Source organism: Neocloeon triangulifer, unplaced genomic scaffold, assembly GCF_031216515.1.
Source record: "Neocloeon triangulifer isolate White Clay Creek 2 clone unplaced genomic scaffold, ASM3121651v1 ptg000017l, whole genome shotgun sequence".
NCBI classification, from domain to species: domain Eukaryota; kingdom Metazoa; phylum Arthropoda; class Insecta; order Ephemeroptera; family Baetidae; genus Neocloeon; species Neocloeon triangulifer.
The window spans coordinates 5,723,532-5,747,134 of NW_026775559.1; the positions used below are offsets into that span (position 1 = coordinate 5,723,532).

At 39.9% G+C, this 23,603-nt stretch overlaps 2 protein-coding genes across 2 annotated transcripts; both read right to left on the bottom strand.

Annotated features, from left to right (window-relative positions):
• Positions 1-95: 95 nt before the first annotated feature.
• On the bottom strand, positions 96-20,674 carry LOC132203587 (semaphorin-1A). The gene is made up of 13 exons (XM_059631465.1): positions 20,421-20,674; positions 16,442-16,579; positions 7,008-7,150; positions 6,283-6,453; positions 5,977-6,169; positions 5,821-5,909; positions 5,514-5,655; positions 5,109-5,457; positions 4,739-5,053; positions 4,543-4,685; positions 4,340-4,483; positions 4,072-4,282; positions 96-4,006 (listed from the first exon to the last, which is right to left on the bottom strand). The coding sequence occupies exons 2-13, from the start codon at positions 16,542-16,544 to the stop codon at positions 3,676-3,678; spliced, it is 2,334 nt and encodes a 777-aa protein (XP_059487448.1). The 5' UTR covers positions 16,545-16,579; positions 20,421-20,674; the 3' UTR covers positions 96-3,675.
• Positions 20,675-20,933: 259 nt separating this feature from the next.
• On the bottom strand, positions 20,934-23,462 carry LOC132203588 (DDB1- and CUL4-associated factor 12 homolog). Its single transcript, XM_059631466.1, has 6 exons — positions 23,306-23,462; positions 22,647-23,063; positions 22,375-22,587; positions 21,876-22,323; positions 21,638-21,789; positions 20,934-21,572 (listed from the first exon to the last, which is right to left on the bottom strand). The coding sequence occupies exons 2-6, from the start codon at positions 23,061-23,063 to the stop codon at positions 21,417-21,419; spliced, it is 1,386 nt and encodes a 461-aa protein (XP_059487449.1). The 5' UTR covers positions 23,306-23,462; the 3' UTR covers positions 20,934-21,416.
• Positions 23,463-23,603: the final 141 nt, after the last annotated feature.

The following is a 23,603-nucleotide window of genomic DNA, read 5'->3' on the forward strand; positions in this document are numbered from 1 at the left end:
AGCACTAAAATCCATTCTAAGCACTCACTTCTTTATTAAAAATAGGAGAATCGCTAAATGTTTCACTAGTGACACCGAAAATGTGTGTATCTGGGTTTTTCATTAGTTCGTAGTTTGAGAAAGCAGTTTTACAAGACTTTACATTCATGACTGATGTGTTCGGTCGATCATGATGTTTTATTTTTAATTGGGGTGAGAGGATGAATGAGTTTCAACTTGGAATACAAAATTGTCTATAAGTAGGAGTGACAAGCTTTTTTGGAGAAAATATTGAAAAACCTTCGGCTTCATTTCATTCCACAAGCCGTAATGTTTGAGACAGAAAGAGTTAAAAAGAGAACTAAATAAATTACACCTTTTTTTATATATGGCTGGACCTTAAAAACTAAACTTTAATTGCACAGGTTCGTGCAACAATCACTTTTCTCTTCATAAATATCAAGGGCGTATTAGTTGTAAAATTATCTTTAAAAAAGCATAGTTGTGCATTAAACGCTATTAATGATATCATACGAGTAAGAAAATCCGCAAAGCTTGCAACGCCTGCAACTAATCTAGATCTTTATATATAATTATGTAATTATTTCAATACGAATAGTAAACTTTTAGTTCATTTTGATGCCTGAAAAGATTTGCTCTGGCAGAGTCGTGTCGGAGTCAATTAACTTCCGACTTCATTGCGCCAAGAGCCGTGATGTATAATCAATTAACCGCTAAGGGCCTGGGTAAATCTTGATAGCGTGCGATCACGTCACACCCACATAAAAAAATATTACAAACTTTTGTTCAGCTTTGATAATATACATATTCATGCATCGAGATCATGTTCGTATTACAGTGTATGTTGTGTGCTATTACAGAGTAACAGAGCTTTTTCAAAAGTCGTTCCATTGCTACCCAATGTAAAAAAAAAACAATATAGTGAAACGAAACCAATCTTTGGAGTCCTGCCTGGTAAATAAAATTCAACGCCCTTTCGAAAAAGCTTTATTAATGTGAGATGTATCGTTTCATTTTTTTCCCAGTAGAGAGTACAGCGACCAACAAGCCCTTCCAGCAACAATGTGTATAATCTATGCGGCGTGTGTGACGTCAATGCAAGGACAGTTAATTATTCTATAGTGCTTAATCCACCACACACGAAAATTGACTGGCCCGGCTGGAAAAATGCAGGACTTTTTATTTGCTGGTTTTTTACAACTACATCATCGTCAGTACAACAATGATGGGAAGAATTATAGTTTCCAACTCTTAAATCTTGAGTCACTTGAAAAATTTCATGCCCAAACAGATCAAACAATTCCGTACGTACTGTGGGTCACTTAATGGAAGAATGTCTCGTGTTCGATAGGCCTTTTCTGGAGCCTGGATGCCACCAGGTGCTCACTTCGAAACCCTTGGATTGTGTTATATTATTATTATGTGGTGCGGCAATGTTGGAAACTGAATATTTTAAAAGGCTTTCGGCTGAAACTAGGCCTTGGAAACCCTTGCTGGTAACTCTCTACTTGCCCATTTTAGTTGCATAATTTTTCTGCCACTTTTGATTTACACGAAACTGAATTTGAAAAGTGTGCTATGGACGCAATTTAAACTTCGGTAAGTAATCATTCAATTAATCAACTTTCACAGTGTAAAAATCATCTTTGGTAAAAAGCAAATTTCTTAATCGCAAGAAGTGCTCTATAAAATATGTTTCCCTTCAAGACTTTTCATTTACTTTTTTAATCTCTGGTGAACGGTGCTGTTAATATTTTGACCCCTGAACTTGAATGAGTATTAATTTACACGATCAATTTGTAAGAGTACAGTTAGCTCGCCTTCAAAATACATCTTCTGCCGTTTGCTTCAAAAATCATCTTACGAAAATATAATATCGACTGTTTTGCACACCGATCGATTCAGGCGATATACACATCTATGCTATGCACATCAACTGCAATCACTTGTCGGAATATTAATATTATTATTTTTTTTCGTGCTTGTGCCAAATGAAAAATGTGTACAAAAACAACAACCTCATTGGCAATGATATCATCTCCGCACAAGAAACAATATGAATAGCTGCAGCACATTCAAGGCAAATTCACGCAGAAAATGCACCAGGAAAGCATCTAAGTACAACAGCTTGTGTGCACAGAACAAGTTCTTTGCTTTGTTGCAATTTTTAAAATTTATAGTCCAATTAGGCTCACAATGACATTGTCGATAATCAAGCTACACATCCACAACTAAGCTCAGGGGTCTGGAGTAATTTATAATTATTCTATTTTGTGTGTCATGTCTATTTTGGTACATTAAAATATGTACCCATTTTCTCTTTGTCATTTAACACTAAAGTACTGTATTACTAGATAATGAAGTTAATTAAACGGTTTACATTGCGTAACTCGTCGCTTGCCCCATGAAATACGTATGAGGGCAACTTTTTATATAAAAATTTACAGTTCTCCACTACAGCTTCTTAATCTCGTGATTTCACGCGCATTTGATTCAACGCACAATATCTGGTTAATCAGTTACATTGTTCTTTTGGGTTTATGTAAGAGTAGGAGTATTATTCATCTTCATCTACTTCTTCCAGTCCGTTAACAGTAAGATGTTCTCATTCCACAAGATCGATACCACTTGGTAACAAATTGTGTTTACATGTGTTTTTTCTTCTTTATATGTACATTTGTCGCGGTTTACTTTAAGGCTATTATATTTTTATAAAAAGAAGATCAATCCATTGCGCGCCGCAGCTATGCCTGCTCGAAAAAACGTCTGCGCGGCGCAAAGTCAATTAGTACAATATTATTTCAATAATAATTATTTTCAGTAAAATTTCATGCTCAAAGTCAGAAGTGTTTGAAAGAGTTAGTGCAGCAAAACTAAGCAATGAACAACAGTAAGTGAATCGATTTGTAATTCTCAAAAATCGACATCATAATTTAAAGGCTGCCAACCCCACCTCCTCTGTTGCATATTAAAGAGGCGCAAAGAAATTACTTCAATACAACTTATTTTAAGGCAGTAATATTAAAAATAAAATATAAAACTCTTAAACACTATATTATCAGACTTTCAAAAATCAAAGATTGGATTCCAATTACAAAAGCTTCTTTATAGTTAGTTTAAATGTAATTAGATTCCGTTTATAAGCAAACTGTTAAAAAAACTGAAATCCTCTCTTTACATAAATGCTAGCCAATCACATTGGCTAAAAAATAAATTTTAAAAACCACCAGAAAAATTGGTGAAGGGTGCCTAGAAATCTCTTTGCGCCTCTCCCACCCATCCCGTCATTGGTGTCTTGTCGAATCGTCTTCACAATATTTTGCGGCAGAGCAGAAAAGTCGGGCTTGAGAAAACAAGGAACATGAAATCCACCGTTTAGCTTGGCACTTGATCAAGTCCAGGATGGCACCAGAAAAACATAAACCCGAAAATCCATTAATTCTCTAAAGTTGGAGAATTTTGCTGCCCCGTTTAGGTGCGGTAAATGAAACTGCACGGTGCCCTATGAGGGGATCGGGGCGGCGAGCCTGTGGGAGGGGGAGAGGGCGACGACGACTCAGGCGGGGATGGAGACGACGAGGAGGAGCACGATGAGGTCGCCAAAGGGTGGACGCCTCCTTTGCGTCTCCTGCTCACCGCGCCAAGAGTGCCCGATCTGCCTCTCCCCTCTGTCTCTCAGAGGTAAACCTTCTTGACGCTGCGCGTCGTGTTGTAGCCATCGCCCATGGGGTTGCGGGTGCGGTGGCTGCTGAAGCCTTCCTTGTGGCTGCGCAGCGTGCCAAAGTTGTCACGACCACGCTGGTGTGCGTACGGGTCGCGGGGAGGAGGCGTGTAGTTGTCCGAGAACTGGAACATGGTTTCGGCAGCAGGCGGGGCAGAAGGGTGGGCGCCCTTGCGCAATGTTCCCTTGGGCGAGGTGGTGATGGCCTTGGTTGGAGGGATGTGGATTGGCTCAGCGTAGGTCACCTCCTCTTGGGACAACAGTTTCGGCTCAACAGTCAGTCGGCTGAACAAACAAATAAAAAACATTTTAATATAATTCGAAAATTGGGCTGCCCTCCTAATCTCTACCTATTGACATTTTGTCTCTGTTCAAAGTACTCGTACTCAGTGTCTGGGTATGGAAGGTTGTCATCGTCATCTTTATGGCACTTTCGACCACACAGGTATCCCGTAGCAAATCCAACAACCAGGGCAGCCACGGATCCAGCAACCACGGCGATAACTAGAGTCTCGACTGTGTACTGGGGAATGGTGCTCTCAGCAGAGCTCACTTCTGGTCCTATAACATAATTAAGGAGTTATTTAATGGTAATCAAACGCTTCAAGATTAAAATACCATTTCGCTCCTGTTCATCGTGCATTATGTTGATGACCTCACCATCGGGAATTTCCTTTCCACCTCGGCCCATGTCACTGAAGGACTTTGGGAAGCTGGATGAAAGCCCTCCAACATTTCCAGCATCTTTTCCAACAATTTTGCCTAGATCAAAATTTAATGGTTTTAACTTTTAACTCCTTAAAAAAACACTAGAAACTTACTAGCTGGACATGAGCTGTGAACTCCAGTAGCAATACTTTGGTAGAAGCTCTTGTCGTCATTCCATCGAGCAGAGTTCATCGATCTGCATTTCTGACCCTGTTTGTCCCAAGCGCAGTATGGATCCTGCAGTGCCACACACTCACTGCAAACCAATAGTTGTTAATTTGCCACAGTAAAAAAATTTAAGAATTTTACCTGCAGGACATGATTTTTTCACTGTAGCACCTGTGAAGTCTTAAGGCCTGAATCTCGGAGTCGGAAACAACAACCAGTCGGCCATCCATAACAGATTTATCCCTAACAACTTTTAAATTTCTGATGGGAACATTTGGTGGGAAAACTTGGATTTCTTCAATAACCACTGGGTTGACTTTCTTTGAGTTATCAGCAGACTCGGCATTTACGGCCTTGATCACTTTTCCATTGTCGGTGCCGATGAAAAGCACATCATAGGATTTTCCCCCAGGCGTCTTCACTTGAGGATCAACTGCTATTTGAGTGAAGCGGTAACTGAGGAAAGAGATAAAATCATGACTCATTCAATTTAAATTTGAAATTTTCTTACTGGAAGCTTGTGCGGATGACAATGGGCTGACCAAAGAAGCTGTTGACTGACTCATCCATTAATGGGTGCATTTTGATGAAGTTGAGGGTTAAGTCAGGCAGCGTCCTCGAGTCATTGACGCACTGACCTGGTCTGGGATCTGGAACTTTGGCATTTTTGACAGGTAGCCAATTGGAGTTTATGGCTGTCTGCTCCTTGAAAGAGCCTTCAAAAGTCTCAGAAATTTCTTGCAAGTTGAAGGCGCACACGGCCGAGCCGCTGATTGAGTTGGGCGGAGTGGTGAACACACCATAGATGACCTGAGCGTTCACGCCGCCATACGAGCCCTCAATCAGATCCGAAGTGGACTCTATCAGGATTAAATGAATTAAAACTTTGTAAAAACTTTATCATTGGCAAACTTACGGATTTCATCAAAATAAAAGGGGAACTCGCCCGGCACTGAGCAATTGAGCCTGGTCTTAAGGTACGAAGTCCAGCCACTTCGGAAGCGGTGCGGACCACCTTTGTCTGACTTGCAGACGCGCGCCACTCTCGAATAGATGGACTGCAGTGAGATAGTCAAGTTAGAACAGGTCAGAGGCCAATAAATAAATAAAAAACGCCACACATCAAACAAAGCTTTGACAAAAATAGCTTGGCAAGCAGATCAAAGTTGAATTCTACGATACTTTAATCAACTGGTTGAGAAATTTATTTTCAAATGACTGACCTTTCCGCAGTTGATGTACTCGACGGCGCCCTCGCGGAAAAAGAAGTAGACGTAGTCGCCATGAGCGAACGAGCTCACAAAATTAGGAGCTGTGAAACGAAACGAGCGATTAGATCGACCGGCACCACTCACTCACTCCTCCGAGATTCAACTTACAGTTGAGGGAAATGGAGTCGTACTGCTCCGTTTGCAGAGGGTCTCTGTAAATCCTGGGGTCTGTGCCTGAGAAGTCTGCGTAAGTGCCGGTGTAGAGCTCGCCGTCGACAAAAACGGCGGTGCTGTTGATTCTGGGACTGTAAGGGCAAATGGCCTGCCCCAGCTTTTCCTTCTCCATCAGATACCCGGAGGTCTAAAATTTAATGGAATTGAAAGTGTGCTGCTGAAACGTTTTTTTTAAACTTGCGACTTTTAACCAAGGTTGTTAAAATTTAAAATAAAAGGTTTAAAAAGGGGAAAAGTTACCTGCAAGGAGTATTCACGGCACATCGGTTTGAAGGAGTTTGTGCCGCACACGAGGTAGCGGCCTGGTGACATTTTTGACAGGACACGAATGTAGTTTTGGCAGTTCTCTTCGTCGTTGCCCTTCATCAAACACATTTTCGTGTCCGTCTCGGGCGAGAACCACGTGAGTCTCTGCAAAGTATTGTAGAAATAGTTTTAGTTTTATTGTTTGCAGGCTTGTCGGAAGTTTTCCGCAGCATATTATAAAACTCTGCTGTTTGTGCGAGCTTGCAAAAGATTGTGTTAGAAAATAAATAATTGTGATGTTCCAAAAAGGCTTCTGAGAAAAAGCCAATTACGAGCGCTTTCAATTTATTTCCTTTCGATTGAAATATCCTTTCATAAGAAAATGCAACAGGGCACTTATTTTCCATTGGAGCGTTACGTTGTATAGAAATAAAAAGACTCGCACACGAGAAAGGTTAATGAGAAAATGTGACGCAAACGCAAGCAACAACCGTATAATGAGTCCTCCCCTGACATTTTTCTGTAAAAAATCCACAAGTCGGCTCTCAGTTGGCAAACTTATTGGCTGCCTCGACGAAAGAAGGTTTCCTCTTTACCAAGGAAGGAGAAAAAGGAAGGCAAAAAGGCAGCGAACGTGTATGTGGAACGGAATGTGTCAGGTGAGCACAACATTACTGCTTATTGATCCGATTCACCAGCGGGTTTTCTCATTAGCAAACCTGGATTTCCGCGAGGTCCGAAGAGCTGAGGTTGTGAACGAGGTTTCTGCCTCCGACCAGAAGGTTGTGTCCGTCGTGGACGACCAGGCGGAAGTAGTCGGTGTGGGTTTCGTTGCCTGTGAAGCGATACACGTCCTCCGCACCTGCAGACAAACCAAATCATCCCCACGATTAATTATCATGCAAATGCCAAGCCGCGGGCTGACGTATCGCGTAATGAGATGCGCTTTCCACGCGACCGACCGAAAGTCGGCGAATTGTGTGTTGCGAGCGCGCTCTGTCAATTCGTCTGAATGCAAATGAGTTAGCTCCACGTTGGCTCTATGTGTGAATATATTTAGTTGGCATGCGAAACTTTTCCGATTGTATCAGTCGAGCACGGAATGGACTCAGTAGCCCCAACGTGGGTCCGTGTTTTGCGGCACGGTCAGGGTGTTTCCTTAATGTCTTCATAGTGAGGTAACACGGTGCAAAGCACATGGAGTTGTTCAATTTTGTGCAATTGTACTGGGCTATAATATTTTTTTGCGATTTGCTTTCAGCAATTTTGAGAAGTTTCTTTACGAATGAATTTTTATATATAATTGATTAAAAATATAAAAAAATAATCATCAAAGGGAGACTTATTGTAAAAGATAGTTTAAATACTCCTAATTTACAAAGTCAATTCAAGTCTTCACAACATCGGTTAGTTAAATTTCCAATAATTGCCAAAAATGGCTTCTATTGTTGTAAAGACTTGGATTGACTATGTCAATAACGAGTCATTTAACAAAAATTAGTTACAAAAATAAAACTGTAGTTTTCCAACTCAAAACTTGTTTTAAGTCAATAAAGGAATGGAAAAAAACACACAAGCCGAGAAGTATTTTGATCGTCTAATTCAATTTCCGGCGACAAAATGAGATTTTATTGCAAAAAGGTCAACCCACGCCCTTGAGTTTAGTGTTCATGGTAGTTCTCCACAGCGGCAGCTGGATCGCGTGGGGCGTGTCAAATCTGCACTTTGACCCCGGATATGAATTGATAAATGAAAAAAGGCTGAATTTTCTTATGATCATTTAAAATTTAGATTTCAACTCCATAGTATTTTCACTTTTAATTTCAATATAAATATAAAATTGCATCAATTCACTTTAAAATAAAATTGCAGGATGCATACCATATTTCCTCAAATTTTATACAGTAGCTCACACTAATTTTAAGATAATGGAGAAATTGATGCTTCAACTGTCCTGAATGGCAAAGATGAAGATCGTCTGACTGTAGAACAATGAAAAAAATGTAATAATTGCAATGGAATGAAATTATTTTAAGGTTTATTATAAAGCCTGTCCAAATTTTAATTCTATTACAAAACATTTGATCCAAGCAATTCAATGTATATTTCAACAGAATAAAAATTGAGGATGAGAGAAAAGCAGGGATGGAAATAAGAATGATTCCCTCGGAACTTCCTCTCCGTTCAATCCCACGAGTCATGAAATATGCATGACGAAATCCGATTTTTCGATTAAAAGCGGCTTCCGAGCGTTGGCTGTTTGGCTCCGGCCTTGTGTGTACTTATGCAAAGTACCTGAAATATTGCCGTAAGCCAGCGATTTGCTTAAACAGCCGAATTTTCACAGAAATTTCGACGCAGTAGGGTGCCTCAGTTGCCTCACACATGAAGCCTGCAGGGCATTTGCGAGACCATCTCGGCCAGTTTGGCAACCCTTGCTCGTCGCTCGTTTGGGTGGAATAAAAAAGTATAAAAATTGACTGAATTCATTCTCGTCGTTCTGCACGCAAATTGCAGCCGAAAAATTACGTCACATGGAAAAGTAGGGCGCCTGTTGTTGGCAAAAAGTTGTTTTTAATGGATTTACTGTCAGAGATGGGGCCGCCCCAGAGGAACAGTCTTCCGCCGACGATTCCGTCCCATTTTCAGCGCGCCTCGTGAAAAATGAGACGCGTTCACTTCTGCTGCTTTTCGCCACGGCGCAAAAAAGAAAAGCACACGCAGAGTTTACAGGAAAAAGAAAAAGAATGGAGAAAAAACGGCGGCGCGTATTTCATATTTCCCTTCGGAACTTTAATCTCAGCCTACTGACTGAGGCAGAACAAGAAGCGAACGCCTCTCGAGTTCGCACACAAAAAACGAACGCCGCGTGCAATATTAATCCTCATAAAAGATGAAGTTTATGGTGTACACTTCTGCGTCATAAATATTAGATATTGTTCGACGCTCGCGGACGCGAAAGCTGCCGCGCCAATCAAGCGACGACGGGAATTTTCGGCGATGCGCAAAACCGGGCAAATTGTGCGTGAATAATGGCCAATTTGTCGCGGCCATTAACACGCGCAAAGGAACATACACGCATCATGCGTGCGAATAATGCATCCGTGGTGCTTTTTTTCAATTAATATTCATTTATTAGCGCCGGTGGAAAAAGCACAAATTATTTTCGCGACCAAAGCGGATTATGAATCCTGTTTGCTTTAGCGTTCGCCGCTGGAATGACGCTGTTGCTGTGATGATATTCACCGGCCAAATAATTTATTTAAAAATTCAGCAATATTAATTTGTGACTGCTCTTCCATCAACACACATCATAGATGAAAAATTTTCACAACAAAGTTTGTCTATCAATATTTCCAATAATTTTTATTTTTAGGTTGTGTGTTAACATTTTATGCCAAAATTTATAGCTACAAAGTGTGCTAAGCTGGATCAGAGTACATAAAATAGCAATTTAATCGCCGTTATGGTTTTTTTGCTCCTGAATGAAGTTCAAGCATTGTGTATGTGATAATATTTTAGCATATGTTTTGTGATTGACTTATAAAAAAATTCAAAATATTTGCATTAACATAAACTTATGTCTGTAAATTAGCAACACAACGGGTTTTGTTATGTGGATTAATATTTGCTTTGAAATCAATAAGAGCTCTTGCTGAGGCTTACAAATAGTTTCCTTTTATATTTTTTATATTTTCAAGCAGTAAATACAAGATCGATACCCTTCAATTTGAGCAAGGGGTACTTTTTCAGACAGAAATGTTCGTGTATTATTCCGTTAGGTGATCAATAACAAATGTTTGATGTGTCACAATTAGCGATGCTGGTAATTAGTATCCGTCCTGGACGCTTTCCTTGTTTGAGTAGTTTTTTAGTATTAATAACACACTGCTGATTACATTTGTATCGACCCGAGGGCTGCTCACACTAGTTAGTGGCAGAAATAATGATTTAGGTCAGCTGATTGTGAGTGCTGTACTGACTTCTTGTTTATCCTTTTTTTCTCTTGAATATAACTGCGGATTTAAGTCGATTCCGAAGCGGATTAACCAAATCCATTAAATTGAAACAAAAGTTAGGGAGGTTGTAACTTTTATAACACTCCCGCCGTGAGGTTCACTTCACGAGTAATCAATTTGCGCTCCGGAGTAAGCGATCGCCTCCTATATACGTGCTGAGCGAGACAGTATCTTTCAAAGAAGTTATGCATCCCGCGCGACAGACGTGACGAGATATTGCATAAGCTCATCTTTGCTGCTGTTCCTATGGGTTTCTGTTTGGCACAATTTTTCATTTTCGATCTATATAAAGGGCAGCAGCGCGTGGTCGGAAGAAAAGCCCGTGCTCAATTTCGCAAAGCCGAGCCGAAGCCGCAATTATCAATTTGCTCTCTGGTACGGGCGGATCATGATTGTCTGGGTATCCCTATCGGACAGCTGCACCTGCCATAATCCACCGCACGAGGCGAGCGAGCATCCATTTGCGATCAGCAACAGAAATCTGGCCGCGATTTCATTTTCGCCGACAGCATCGATTGGGCATCAAAATAAATTGGAATGGACGCTGGTCTGGCGGGGCGAGCGAGCGAGGCGAGCTAAGAGTGCTTTCATCGAAATAATCAGCGAATCAATTCGGAAGGTGTGTTCAGTACGTGTATGTGCCAGGGCATGTTTTATTTTTTGCCTGCAAACGAACGGGGCAGGCGGAGGAAATTAATTCGGCCGAGGGGTGAGATGCAGACACATTCACTACACATAACTTCCATCGTTGACCAACAGAGCGAGCGCTCCCGCCGATCAATATTCGCCTACCGCCGAGGCAGCCACCGCAATGGAGCATTTTCAGACGAGTGCCGGTTTCTCTCTCTCGCTCTTTCTCTCGCCCAAGCCCCCGCTCATTGGGCCAACAATGGAATGCATTGTTGAAGGGGGCCCTTCGCTTTGCTTTGGACCGCTTTGTGCACTTTTTTAAGTCGACGCTTTAATTCTGCGTCGCTGGTTTTTTCTTTGAAGTTTTTGTGCGGTTTTCATGAATTTTCCTGCAGTTTTTTGCATTCGCTGCCACTCGAGTTTAATTTTACGCCGTGCTGCCGGCGGCTTGCTTTTGAAATGATTTTCGCGGTTTAAAGTTATCTTTTCCTCTGTCGCGCGTCGTGCGCCGATCGTTTGGGCGTGCAACGTGAAAAGCTCCCTCCGCAGACGCACACTTGAAAGGGAAGTTTTGCGCGCAATGCTCTCTTTCGCCGCCGCCGCCTTTTTCCCTCAATGTCTGGAATTTTCAGCCGAAATTAATGGGGTGTTGCAGGGTAAACAGCACGCCAAAAAAGACCGAGAGAGAATAATTCCAATACTTGATGTTTTCACTAGACGAAAATACGCGGAATGCCTTTTTGCATAAAAAAAATGTAGACGTTCTTGGATGAGAGGAGTTTTTATAAGCGCAATTACTATGCGTCGCGTAGCTACCAAGTCTGATTAATTTCAATATACAGTGAGGAAAATGGAAGGAATTTTATTTTGCTTTCATGCTTAAAAGGAAAAGAAACTGTCAGCGCAAAACATGATCAAACATTTTTTTAAATGTTATAAAAAAAATAGTTAGGAGGATTATCAAACCACACAGTAAAAAATTCCCCAAAATCTGAAAGTGAGCAAAGCAATCATTTTACATGTAACAGAAAATTTTTAATCATAAAAATTTTAATATATTACGTTATAATTTTTGTTTACCATGCTTTAAAAAGGTAAGAATTAATTCATTAAATTCAAAATAAGATACGGCTATTTAATATTAACATTAGATTTTTTAATTCAATCAATCAAATATTTACTAGACACATAGATTTAAAAACAAAATGAAAATCTAAAATGTAATAAATCGGGTAAAATATAATATAATTTAAGGTCATTTGTATTTTTTCTTAATTTTTCCAAATAAAAGAATTTTTTTTTAATGTTTAATATAAATTTTCTTGACCAATTTATTCATTCCCCAAAGCGCTTTTCGGTGAGAAGGGCTTTTAAATTTTAATGTGAAATCTTTATAATTATTCCAGTATCTTAATTACCACCAATGAGATTCCAGAAGCTATTTAGTATAATTAATTCAGTCAGTTGTTGTTAATGAAATATCTTAAACATGGGAATTTCTCTTGGTTTTGAAGTTGCTTAAGATTTTAATTCACAACTTATCGTCAGTTCAAATCTGAATTAAGTTTTCTTGACGTCATTGAAGTACTAAAATAAATTCCAGATTTCCCAAGTAATCCCTTATGCTGAACAAGCACATGAGAGATGAACTTTTTGCTTAATCTTACAGACTTGTTTACTTGCGACAGCAAATGTAAAATATTATTATACAACGCACATGCGCCATGGAAAATGGAAACAAGCCTGATTGCTTTTGTTTCATGTCGGTGCTTCCTTCGAGGAGCGCACACTTGAGTTCGAGCCGCACACAATTTGCGAAAAGCCGAACGAAAAACAACAAGGGAGCTGCCGGGCTCAAACTTTTGCCTTTATATTTATAATGAGCAAGTAGAAGAGCACGTGAATAATTTATCAGGCTAAATGATAATGCGCGAAAGTTCAAAGCTTTCTTGCCGGCTGAGCGTTACATAAATTCACGTGCTTTCGCCGGGGCCAACTTCTCTTCGCTGCAAATAGAGCAGAATGAAATTCGATTCGAGTCTCGTCGAGCGCAGGATTATTCGCCGTCACATAATATTATATCGGGGCAGCAGGTGAATCGCAAAACAAGAAACGAGATACATTACAACTCTCGCGTCGCTTTTGCAATAGACATCTGTGAAGAATGAGCTTAAATCGAGATTTGTTTGAATGGAAAGGCAATCGATAAAGTATTATTTGCAGTTCAACCAATTGGAACTAAAAATAATACGTTGTATTTGCAAGTGGAAGAAGTTTGCGTCTTTTTTCTCTAGCGCATATTTGTGTTTCTTTAATCTTGAACATTATTATTACCATTTCCATCATTCTATCACACAAAACAAAATTTATGACAAATTTCAGTAATAATAGTTTATGACGTGTCCTCGGTTCAGATGAGCGCTTGTACAAAATTTACAATATGTAGCACAAATTCACATGGGATAAAAGTTTCCATTTTAACACGTGTAAAAAGTAGACAGCAATATTACCCCCCGTGTAGAGATTTTTCTCATAGTTAACAATCCCACAATATAATGCAATATAACTCACTCAATGAAATTTGACCCCATGAAATTAGGTAATAAATTTTAATAGTTACAAAATATCCAACATGTCACGCAATAATAAAGTTCCATGAAACTTTGGGTAATAAACAAATTTTCAGCAACCTCAATTATCAAACTTCTATCAGTGATTAGCTTAAACAGAGAAAGTAAAGTTCTAATTTTATAGATAAGTTAATTTTCAATTATCCTTGAGTGCAAAGCTTCATTTGATAACTTTCATATTGCATTGCCAGCCTATAGATTGTGAAAAAGAAACAGAAAACACTATGGCAATCAAATTACAAACGAGCAGCTCGTGTTTTCTAAGCCTCTTTTGCCTGCGATATCCCCTTGTAATTGCAACAAGCAGTGTTGTGTTGCCACACTTCAAAAGGGGCGCATTTTCGCACGCTAAATCAAGCCAAGCGCTCGTTCGTCTTTTTCCCTCCGGCCGGCTAATGAAATGTGTGCGAGTGTATCTATCGGTGTGAAAAATGGCGTGCAAGACATGCAAAAAGTGCGCGCCTCATATTTTATGGCGCCTTTCTTTGAACCCCGCAGCGCCAGATGCGCCAAAATTTATTATTTGCTGAAATAGTTCTCGCCTCGCGCGCGCACCACAGCCTTCGCCTCCAACTTTCGCCCACTACTGCTAATTCAATTTGGGCCGAAATTCGACGCGCCTTTTGTTCGCACCGCTTCAAAGGAGAAGAGCATAGGCCAACTTCAAAGTTGTATCAATTTGATTACTATTTTTACTGGGGCGAATGGTGGATTTCATTATGAGATTAATCCGTCGTGGGCGTGTGTTTGTGAGCGTGGCGCAGGTTCCGTTTTGATAACGAATTTTGTTTTGATACCAAATGCCAGAGGTCGCGCTTTTTTCGGCAAGATTAATTATTCTGTGCGCTCTCTCGTTATTTTTGAAACCCGCGAAAAAAGCGAGAGGCAACGAATGACCATTTTCAGTGCTCCATTACTCAAACAGAACCGTGTTTATCCGCTTGTGCAAATATCAAGAAGCAAAAAGTGAAATATTTTACTATTTACGGCTCAAATAATCAGTTTGTAAACATTACCTACCAAGTTTTTAGGAAATTTTTCCAACCGTCGGCAATATATAATTATTTAAACAAGCATCCTTTGATGCTTAATTAACATGCAAAAAACAAACGCTTCCGTTAAAAAAACACAATAACAATAAACACATCAAATGAGGAGTCGTCCATTTTTTTAATATGAAAACAAAAATTATGTTTAACTTGGAACTGCAAAAACATTTGGCGTTTATAATGTTTTCAAATAAAAACGCATTTTTTTTCTATTTATATTCCATTATTTGCTGAAAGACTTGTTGCTAGAGAATAAATTAATTGAATTTATTTCCAATATTATAATTAACAAACATATGCAAAAAGTAATCAATTTCAAAATTCTGCAGTATTTTTGAACAATACTTTTATGTATCACATTAAAACTGAAAACTTGAGAGCAAACATAATATGAATAAATTTGATATGTGGTTGTTTTATTTATAACAACTTTTTAAAATATCTAAAATTGGTCAGATTTACTTCAAAGCATACAATATCATTTGATTGATTTACAGACCAACCAAAGAAATTTTGCAGATCATTTTGAAACAGTAAAATTTGATTCTGTTATTCATTACTAACTTATAAATGTTTGCCGATTATTTCGGACGGCTAATGGATATTACTGAAATTTTAATCCCAGCTTTATATCTGATGGCCAAACATAACAATCGTCGAATTAAATTCCCTCTTTTATAATTGATCTGGATTAATTCTTACCTTCTGATTGGAAATAACAAGCAAACACGGCTATTTTCCCTAGTTTGCACAAATCAACTCAAATAACGCCTCCGGCGCAATATCCAATGGAATTGTAACACAATTTTCTGCTCAGAGGAAAGGATCAATAAGAGGAGGACACGTCACGTTCCATTTTTTTTGTCATGTACTTCAGCTCCGTCGGTAATATCGCGCAATAAATTCGTGCACCACTGCTGTAAAAACGTTTACGGCCCAATTTTCATAATTCACTTTGAATGTGACACTGCTCGATTGCATAAAGTAGTAATTCAAACACTTGTCAGCGGACAATGGTCTAATGACACACAAGGACCGGCCAGCGGCCCAATTTGCTCTGATTGCCGGGCCAATTGAAAGGGATGCGAACCCGACCGAATGTGATGCCGCAGACCTGCTGGAATTAATAAAGGCACCAAAGCTTATACTGTACGCTTGGAGAACCAATTTGGTGTTTCTGCAAAGCGTTCGAGCTTGCGTATATGTTTTGATTGATCAGAAACTGATTTTGACGAGGGTCAGATAATTATGGGCGTATGATTGATTATAATCATAAAATTCCATCTCCAAACGTTTTTTCAATCAATAGTTTTTGCCCTGATTTGAAAATGTGGAAATTTTACTATTATTTTTTACTATGATTTAGAAAATTTCCAAAATTTCATTTCCAACACCTCCTTGTTATTCCAAATAGTATTTTTTAAGGATTCTTTGCATTTATATATAAATGAGAAATTAAAAAAGCTAAGAAAACAAAAGATTTTTCTCTCGAGGTTAAAAAAGTTGAAAATAAAATTTCCTCTGGAGCTCTTACTTTGTTTGGGAAATTATTCTTTGAAGTAGGAGCAAAGCAGTCTGCGCACTGCAGTTAATAGAATAAAAAGTCGCTTAACCCATTTTCTTGTGCAAAACCCACTCGACTCGTCGGCACGAGGTTTTGCTCTTTGCCGTGAGTGGTAATTTATTTTCACGCCAGCAGTTAATTCTGACAGCAGCAGCAACTCGAGTCGTTCTGCGTTAAAAGCAAGGTGTTCGCTATGAATAATTGAGCGCGGCGCCCCGCGACTTCTCACACAAGAATAAGATAAAGGAGGAAGACACTCACCTAGCTGGACGTACATCTTGGGCCGGATATTTTCCTGCCAAGCGGCCCAGCCGAGGCCGCACACGGCCAGCAAGACCAGCAGCACACTGTCTCTGGCAGTCATTTTTCAAATATTATTGCATGTGCACCAACGACGAGCTGCAACACAAACGGAGAGAGAGGTTAGAGGCAAAAAAGGTTGAAATTTTTCAAGTTTTTTTTTGTTACGAAAGAATTATGGTGTGTGCGCGCCCTTGTGTAATTGCATCCTGTTCTGAAGGCAAACGTCTCGTGAGAGCGATAAGAAAAAACATGTGTCACACGCGTTGTGTATGGAAATTAAGTCGGTGAATTGCGGGGGTTCCGTATTAGAAAAGAAGAGACGCCGGCGTCCCATTCATGAATTTTTAGTGCTGCTTGTGGAGCAAGAACGCGTGGGTCGGTTTTCCTCTATTCTGTAATATTGTAACGAGCGTTCGGTCGTTCGTCGTCGAAGGCAGGGGTAATTATAGGATTGGAGAGACGAAGGGTTAGGTGCTTTGTATTCCGTTTCCGACGGACGCCACTCACCAATCAACCTACCTATTTATTTGCATAATTCAGGGAAATAGTCATAATAGGATATTCGTAAGTTGGATCTCGTTGCGAGTTGAAAGAGATGTTTTTGAAGGCGACTGTGAAGGGACGAGCCTATTAGAAGGCAGAATATTGATTTTTGTTTGGAAAATATTTGGTATTTAACTATTTTGATCCTTTGATAAAAATATTTCTTTTCAGCTGAAACTAATTGTATTAAAAAAATTTAATTAAAATATATTTTTTGTATAAAGATGCAGTAAAATTTGTGTTTTGTTATATAATTTTTCATCAACAAACAGGAAGAGCCCATTTTATGTATAAAGGTGTTTGATTTCTTTTTCAATATTTAACTATCGCAAAAATTTTGATTAATAATGAGGCGAAATGAAGACCATAAAAACTCTAACTGAATTTTTGTATTTTATGACTAGCAAGTGACATATTTTGAAAGGAAGGTTGAATCGATGTTGCTTTTACAATCAATTTGGCATTAACTTAAATTGCTGATTTGAAATGGTGATTTTTCAATTTAAGAGGGACCTTTTCTGTTTAAAAAATTAAAATTATTTATCACCATGAGAGTAAATTGTTTAAAATTTTCCCCAAGTGTTTCTCAATTGCTGAATTTCAATAAGCCCTCTTCAGCTCAAAACACAGATTTATATTGGAGCAAAAATATTATATCATTGACAGCCTCACTGTAAAGCTTGACTGGAAATGAAAAGGAAATGTTTCCATTCGTCTTCATCTCAGCTTTCCTGAAACACGCGTTGGGAGCTCTTGAGAACGAGAGTGCCTATTGACAGATCGATTATCATTACCATTTTGAGCAGTGCGATTTTCAAGTGGGAATTCTCGCAATTCGCTTTCGAGAAGCAGTTCCACAGAAGCGTATGGCAGCCTATTAATAAATTATTCAACGCCAATTACGCCGAAATTACATGTACCGCGATCACTCAGCCCGTTGTTCCTGTTCACAGCCTTTATTGCCACTTGAGCGACTTTTAGGGCGCATTAACGACATTACGGAAACGGCACCCGAAATTCCGAATACGTCCAACATTTGGCGTGCAATAATGATGAGTCTCGGCCAAAGTGTCCCTGCGGAGGACCAAAAAGCTTCGAGGGTGGACAAGCGCACCCCGGGGGCGAATTTCCGGCGGCACACTCGACCCAATTAAAGTCTTGTAGGGCCAAGAATGCCTCCGATTCATTGTTCGATCCGAGTTTTAATCTGGAAATGGAAACATACTTGACTGCGAGTGAGCGAGCGTTTCTTGCTCCCTGCCAAGCGGACCGGGGATTTAGATAAGGAGGAAAGGAAAAAATAATACCCTGATTGTGAGAGAGAGAAAGGAGGAGGAAAGTCGGCTCGGCAAGCTCTTGAAAAGCGATTCTTCTGATTAATTTTTCCCATTTGATATGGGGCGGCCCACACGTGGAAAAGCTTGGGGAGCGCAGATTTTCAGGGAACAATTCAATGGACCTTCAAGCGGATCGGTCTTTTGTTTGAGATTAAGCGCAGCTTTTATTCTAAATTGGCTTTTTATTGTGTGCCATAACGAGTTTCACTTTTCCGACAGAGAACGGCTCTTAAAACTAATACGAGTCCCTCACAATGCTTATTATTATAAAAGCTTTGGACTTGCTAAAGGAAAATCTTTGTTTCAGGGAATTAATTAATTTTTTATTTTTAAATTAAATAAAAAAATTTAGTAAAATAATTTGAATTTATATTACATTTTTTAAATAAATTATTAATATATAAAAACACTGATCTTGAATATTTTGTATGAGTGAACAAAAAGAAACTTGGGAAAATAATTCAAAAAGAAAGAAATCGTGAATTGTTTGAGCGTTATTTCTTTAGACAAGAATTAAATTACTTTGCCCTTTCAACCTTTTCATTTCCTCGTTAATTCAGAATTCGTTATTTCGGTCAAGCGAGCAGGCAGCAGATCAAAGTCAGCCGCCAAGTTCCTTCTTCCCTGCACAGTTTTTCCAATCCATTTCCCACCGAGGGGCTCCGTTGGGCAATTTCGGCACTCTTGGCCGGCGGAGAATCAGTGCCGATGGCTAATATTTCTATGGCTGCGCACAATCTCGGTCGACTGCGATTTCAGCGCGGCTTTCATTCGACATACTGCTAAGGCCTTTTATCGCAACGTATGTGTTGCAACATTTTCTTTGTGCCCTCTTGCTAGAGAAAAGGAGGAAACAATGGTCGCTCTGTTCTAAGGAAAATACGCAGAAACCGGCAAAGTTGCGTCCGTAATTGCTCGCTTTAGTAGCGATTGCCGCCCTTTTAAATTAAGTTCGGTGACTTCAAAGGGTTTGTTTCCAAGTAGGAAGTAAAAATTAAAAATCATCCGAGTAAAAACTGGTCCTTTGTGCTAGGAACAACAAAAAAACTACAAAGGCGCACAACCTAATAAATATGTTTTTTGTATTTTTCTTTAAATCAAATCATGCGCAAGAGAGAAAGAAAAATACAGAAAAATATTATGTTTATCTTGGATTGTTTTGAAAGTGCAAAAATAACAGAGCAATAATAATTTTCTGAGCTTAAATAATTTATTTTTATTGATTACCCTCTTGTATAACTTGAATTTATTTTTAAACACTCATTTAAGAAAATAAACTTGAAAAATGCTTTACAATGAAAAAGTTGTTGCTAACTGCGTTTTGCAACCATGCATATATTAGTTCAATAAGCTGCACCCAGCCCCCACCTACTTTAGAGTCAAAGTTTCAAAACTTAAACAGATAAACTTCTTCGCGAATTCCCAAGCCGCCTGTCCAAAGTGTCCAAACTAAAAATCTAAGTCGGACGGCTAATTACGTCCAATTTTCATCGCGGTCGAGCGTCTTTCTTGACAGCGGCGCAGAGTGTCCCAAGACAAATTACGGCCGTCAACAACGACGAAAATAAATGACACTCAATTAACAGTGGACAGAGTTAATTAGCAGCCCGAGGCAGAAAGGGTCTGCAAGCGGTCCATTCATCCGCCCGAATAGTCTGCGACGGAATAGAGTGGATGATGAATATTAAATCGTGCCGCATTTGGCAAACAAACGCACCCGTGCAGTAAAATGAGGAAAATTTTGACAGAAACCTGGCGTTCCGCAACCCTCGTTGGCCTCGAACCGCAGGACCCCGACCGACAACGCACCTTGGTAATAAACCCTCGGGCCCAACCCTCGCCCAAACCGACCCCGCATACACCGCAAGGGCAGAGTTGTGTGTGTTTATGGCCCGTTGAGATCTGTCAATCAATCCAGAATTCGGCCCCGTGCCGACTGGAAATGAGATCATTTCACTTCCGAACGGTCACTGAGGACCTGGACGGTGACCTGCAAGTCAATCCGGGGGTAACCTGACAGGTGGAAGGTCGCGGAAGGGGCGAGAAAAGAAGATTACCTAGCAAAGTGTCGAAGTGGGAGTGCTACTGCCATAGTCTGACTCCTCGTCCTATACCGCAGTGTCCGCGGGCTTGGCAGCCACTAGCAGGGCCGACGCACCAACTTTTCGGACGAATCGCGACGCATTCCCGAAGAAAACTGGCCAGCACGGGGTCTGCATGCAAACTTGTCTTCAATAATCGATAGGGAGAGACTGGCAATCAATGGTGTTATGTTCGCGGAAGTGACGTTTTTGTTGTCACCATTACGGCAAGCCCTCGGAGCGTGCCTGCCATCTGTCGGAGGGCAAAGCACGTGTGGAGGATCAATACTCGCTACTGCAGACAACACCTCCACTCCACCTACAGGCCTTCCTCTGGGTCATCATTAAGCACCCTCGAGGATATCCCTACTCTTTGCATTATGCACGGGATTGTAAAAGATAATACTTCTTCTATTAATCTTTAAAGCACACACCTTGTGATCAAGTTAAATAATTTCTATAAAAGGGAAAAAATGAAAGATTTAAGTATATGTTTGTATGAAGCTGATTTGTAAAAATCCATTGCTGTTTTTACTCAAATCGATAAAAATTTAGGATCTAGTGGAGTTCAACCAATTAAAATTTTGACACTTAGAAACAGACAGAAAATGATTAAATGTCAAGCGTCGCGCTCAGCATTTTAGAAACAATAACCTTTTATAACTTATAAAAGCAATGCTAATGACATAAATCAAGAATGGCTCCGTTTGCAGCGATGCAAGAAATACATATTATTGAAATATTGAATACTTGAGTATTTCAAAAGCAGCTCAGCTCGTAATAAAAAAGCAAAATTTTCAATTCACCATAGAATTCGGAATAAAGGAAAAATTGATACTGCTCAAGTAATAGGAAACCAGCACTACGTTTGCTCTTCTCACCTGCTTCTCACTATGAAGGACACAAAAATGACGCAAAATCCTTCTCACGTAACAACAAATTGACAGTTGATTAAACTAATGGAGTGTTTCTTTACTGCCACAGACCGGCGTAATTTCCATACAAATTGGCTGGCAATGGTCCTCCTGCTGTGAAGAGTCTGGTCCCTGACGCATCGTAGCAGTGGGTGTAAATTGCAGGGGTGTACTTTATGTGCTGTATGACGTCCATAAACTCTTCATCAGGATACTTATAGAATTAAAATTTGTACATGTTACTTAATTTTCAAATAAACAGTTTTATGAAGTACTTACCACCCAACCCTTGGATGCTTTCAGTGCCACAGTCCTAGTCTGGTTCAAACTTGACTCCATGTACTTCCCGGCTTTCAGATCATAAAACATCAACACCCCTACGCCGGTGCCAATAGTAAGGATTTCTCCTAGAAAACTGGCAGAACGAATGCCTGAAAATAAATAACGATTCATATTTAATAATCACTAACACATTTATATTTTGGTGTAAATGATGATTCTTTATCAGAAATCTTACCACATCCACTGTATCTAGACGGAACTTTCTTGATTGGTTGCAGAGTTCTTGGGTCTAACAGAAGAGTGTAAGAGCGGCAGCCGACGGCATACATTCCAGTGTCCTGGACGGCCAGGCAAACATTTTCTTGGCAAGAGGGCAGCTTTCGGGACAGTTTTTGCTTGAAGTTGTGGGCATTCCAGATGTGAATGAACCCATTGAGAGACAGGGCTGCAACCTCCTCAAAGGCCTTGTTGTAAGTGAGCGCACGCACTTTCTGCGCCGACTTGCATTCTTTCACTGACAGGGGCTGGATAGTTTTGTAACTAGGCATGTCGGCAGTCCCAGGCCCTTTTTCAAATTCTTCGTCCTTGATCCTCCAAAGAGCAATTCGCGTGTCTCTCGAGCCCGACACTAGAAACTGGTCGTCAAGCCAACACATGTCAAATACCCAGTCTCCGTGAGCTCCCTAAAGAGATTTTGATAAAAATGCTTTAATATTTATTTATTTTATTGATACCTCTCCAAGGCAAACAGGATCCATCGTTGGAAGTCTGTAAACAGCTACTTCACTTGAATTTCTGGCCCCTGTGGCTAGAAGGGTCCTAGAGGGGTTGATCTGTACTGCATGTATCCCGCACTGTCCACCATCGCCTGCAGGCCCAGCTTCCCGTCTTCCAACAAGAGAAGGAATTTGATCTAACCGCTGTGTTACCACATCATAAACCATGATCTGCAAAAGATTATTTAAATCCATAAAACTTTGAACTTGATTTGTACAATTTTTCAAACCTTATTGCACTTTGTCCCAAACACCACTTGTCGGTCGCTGAGCCACTGTGAGCAGAAAACTTTGTTCATGTTTCCAAGTTTCACATTGTGCTCTTTGAACATTTCATGTGTGAGCATGTGCCTGGTGCCATGCTCGCAGCTCACACTCAGTCTTTCACAAGATTTTGCGCCTCCATTTCGCTCTCTGATACTCATGTAGTCAACGAAGCTGTTCGAAATTTTGACAGCCTGCTGTGAGCACTCCTCGTCCTCTTCTTCGCTGTCCTCATATCTGATGAAATCGTCAGGCTTGTTATCTGGTTTACGGTCCTTTTCAGTTTTAATGGCAAGTGCAGCCTTTCGACGTTCCTCCACGCGAGCTTGGCTTGCGCAAGGCGGCTTGCTACCATAAACTGTTATCCTTCTTGATGATGCCATCTAAAAAAGCAGAAATATTCAGTTCAAACGGAGTAAAAATTTATATCAACAAACTAGAGACATCACAAAGCAATTTTTATCAGAATTAGCAAAGCAACCACGGCGGCGGAAGAAATGGAAAAAGCTATAATAGTTTGAATGAGACAGAACCATTGCATTTCTAGGCCATGCTGGTCAAGCTCACTTTTTACTGTTAATTTAACCACCGTGTGTAGATTAAATTACGAGTCCCTACTGCTCACCTAAGCAAGTCGTTGCAGCGGTCGGATGTGTGCAGCTAAAATAGACATAACTCGAAAGTGAGTCCAAAATTTAGCTCGCGAGGAGTGGAACCCAGGTGAAACCCAAGCACACCGACTTTGTCAATATGCAACCATGTCAACAATGGAACTAGCCAGCTGTGGAAAAATCTGTAGCCACCATAATATAGCATCTTAAAATCTCACAACGTTTACGTCTCACTTTTGAACAAGATTTTAAATTTAAATTTTTAATACTTTTTCTAATGAAAATTGTAAATTGTTTCTCAAATATTTACCT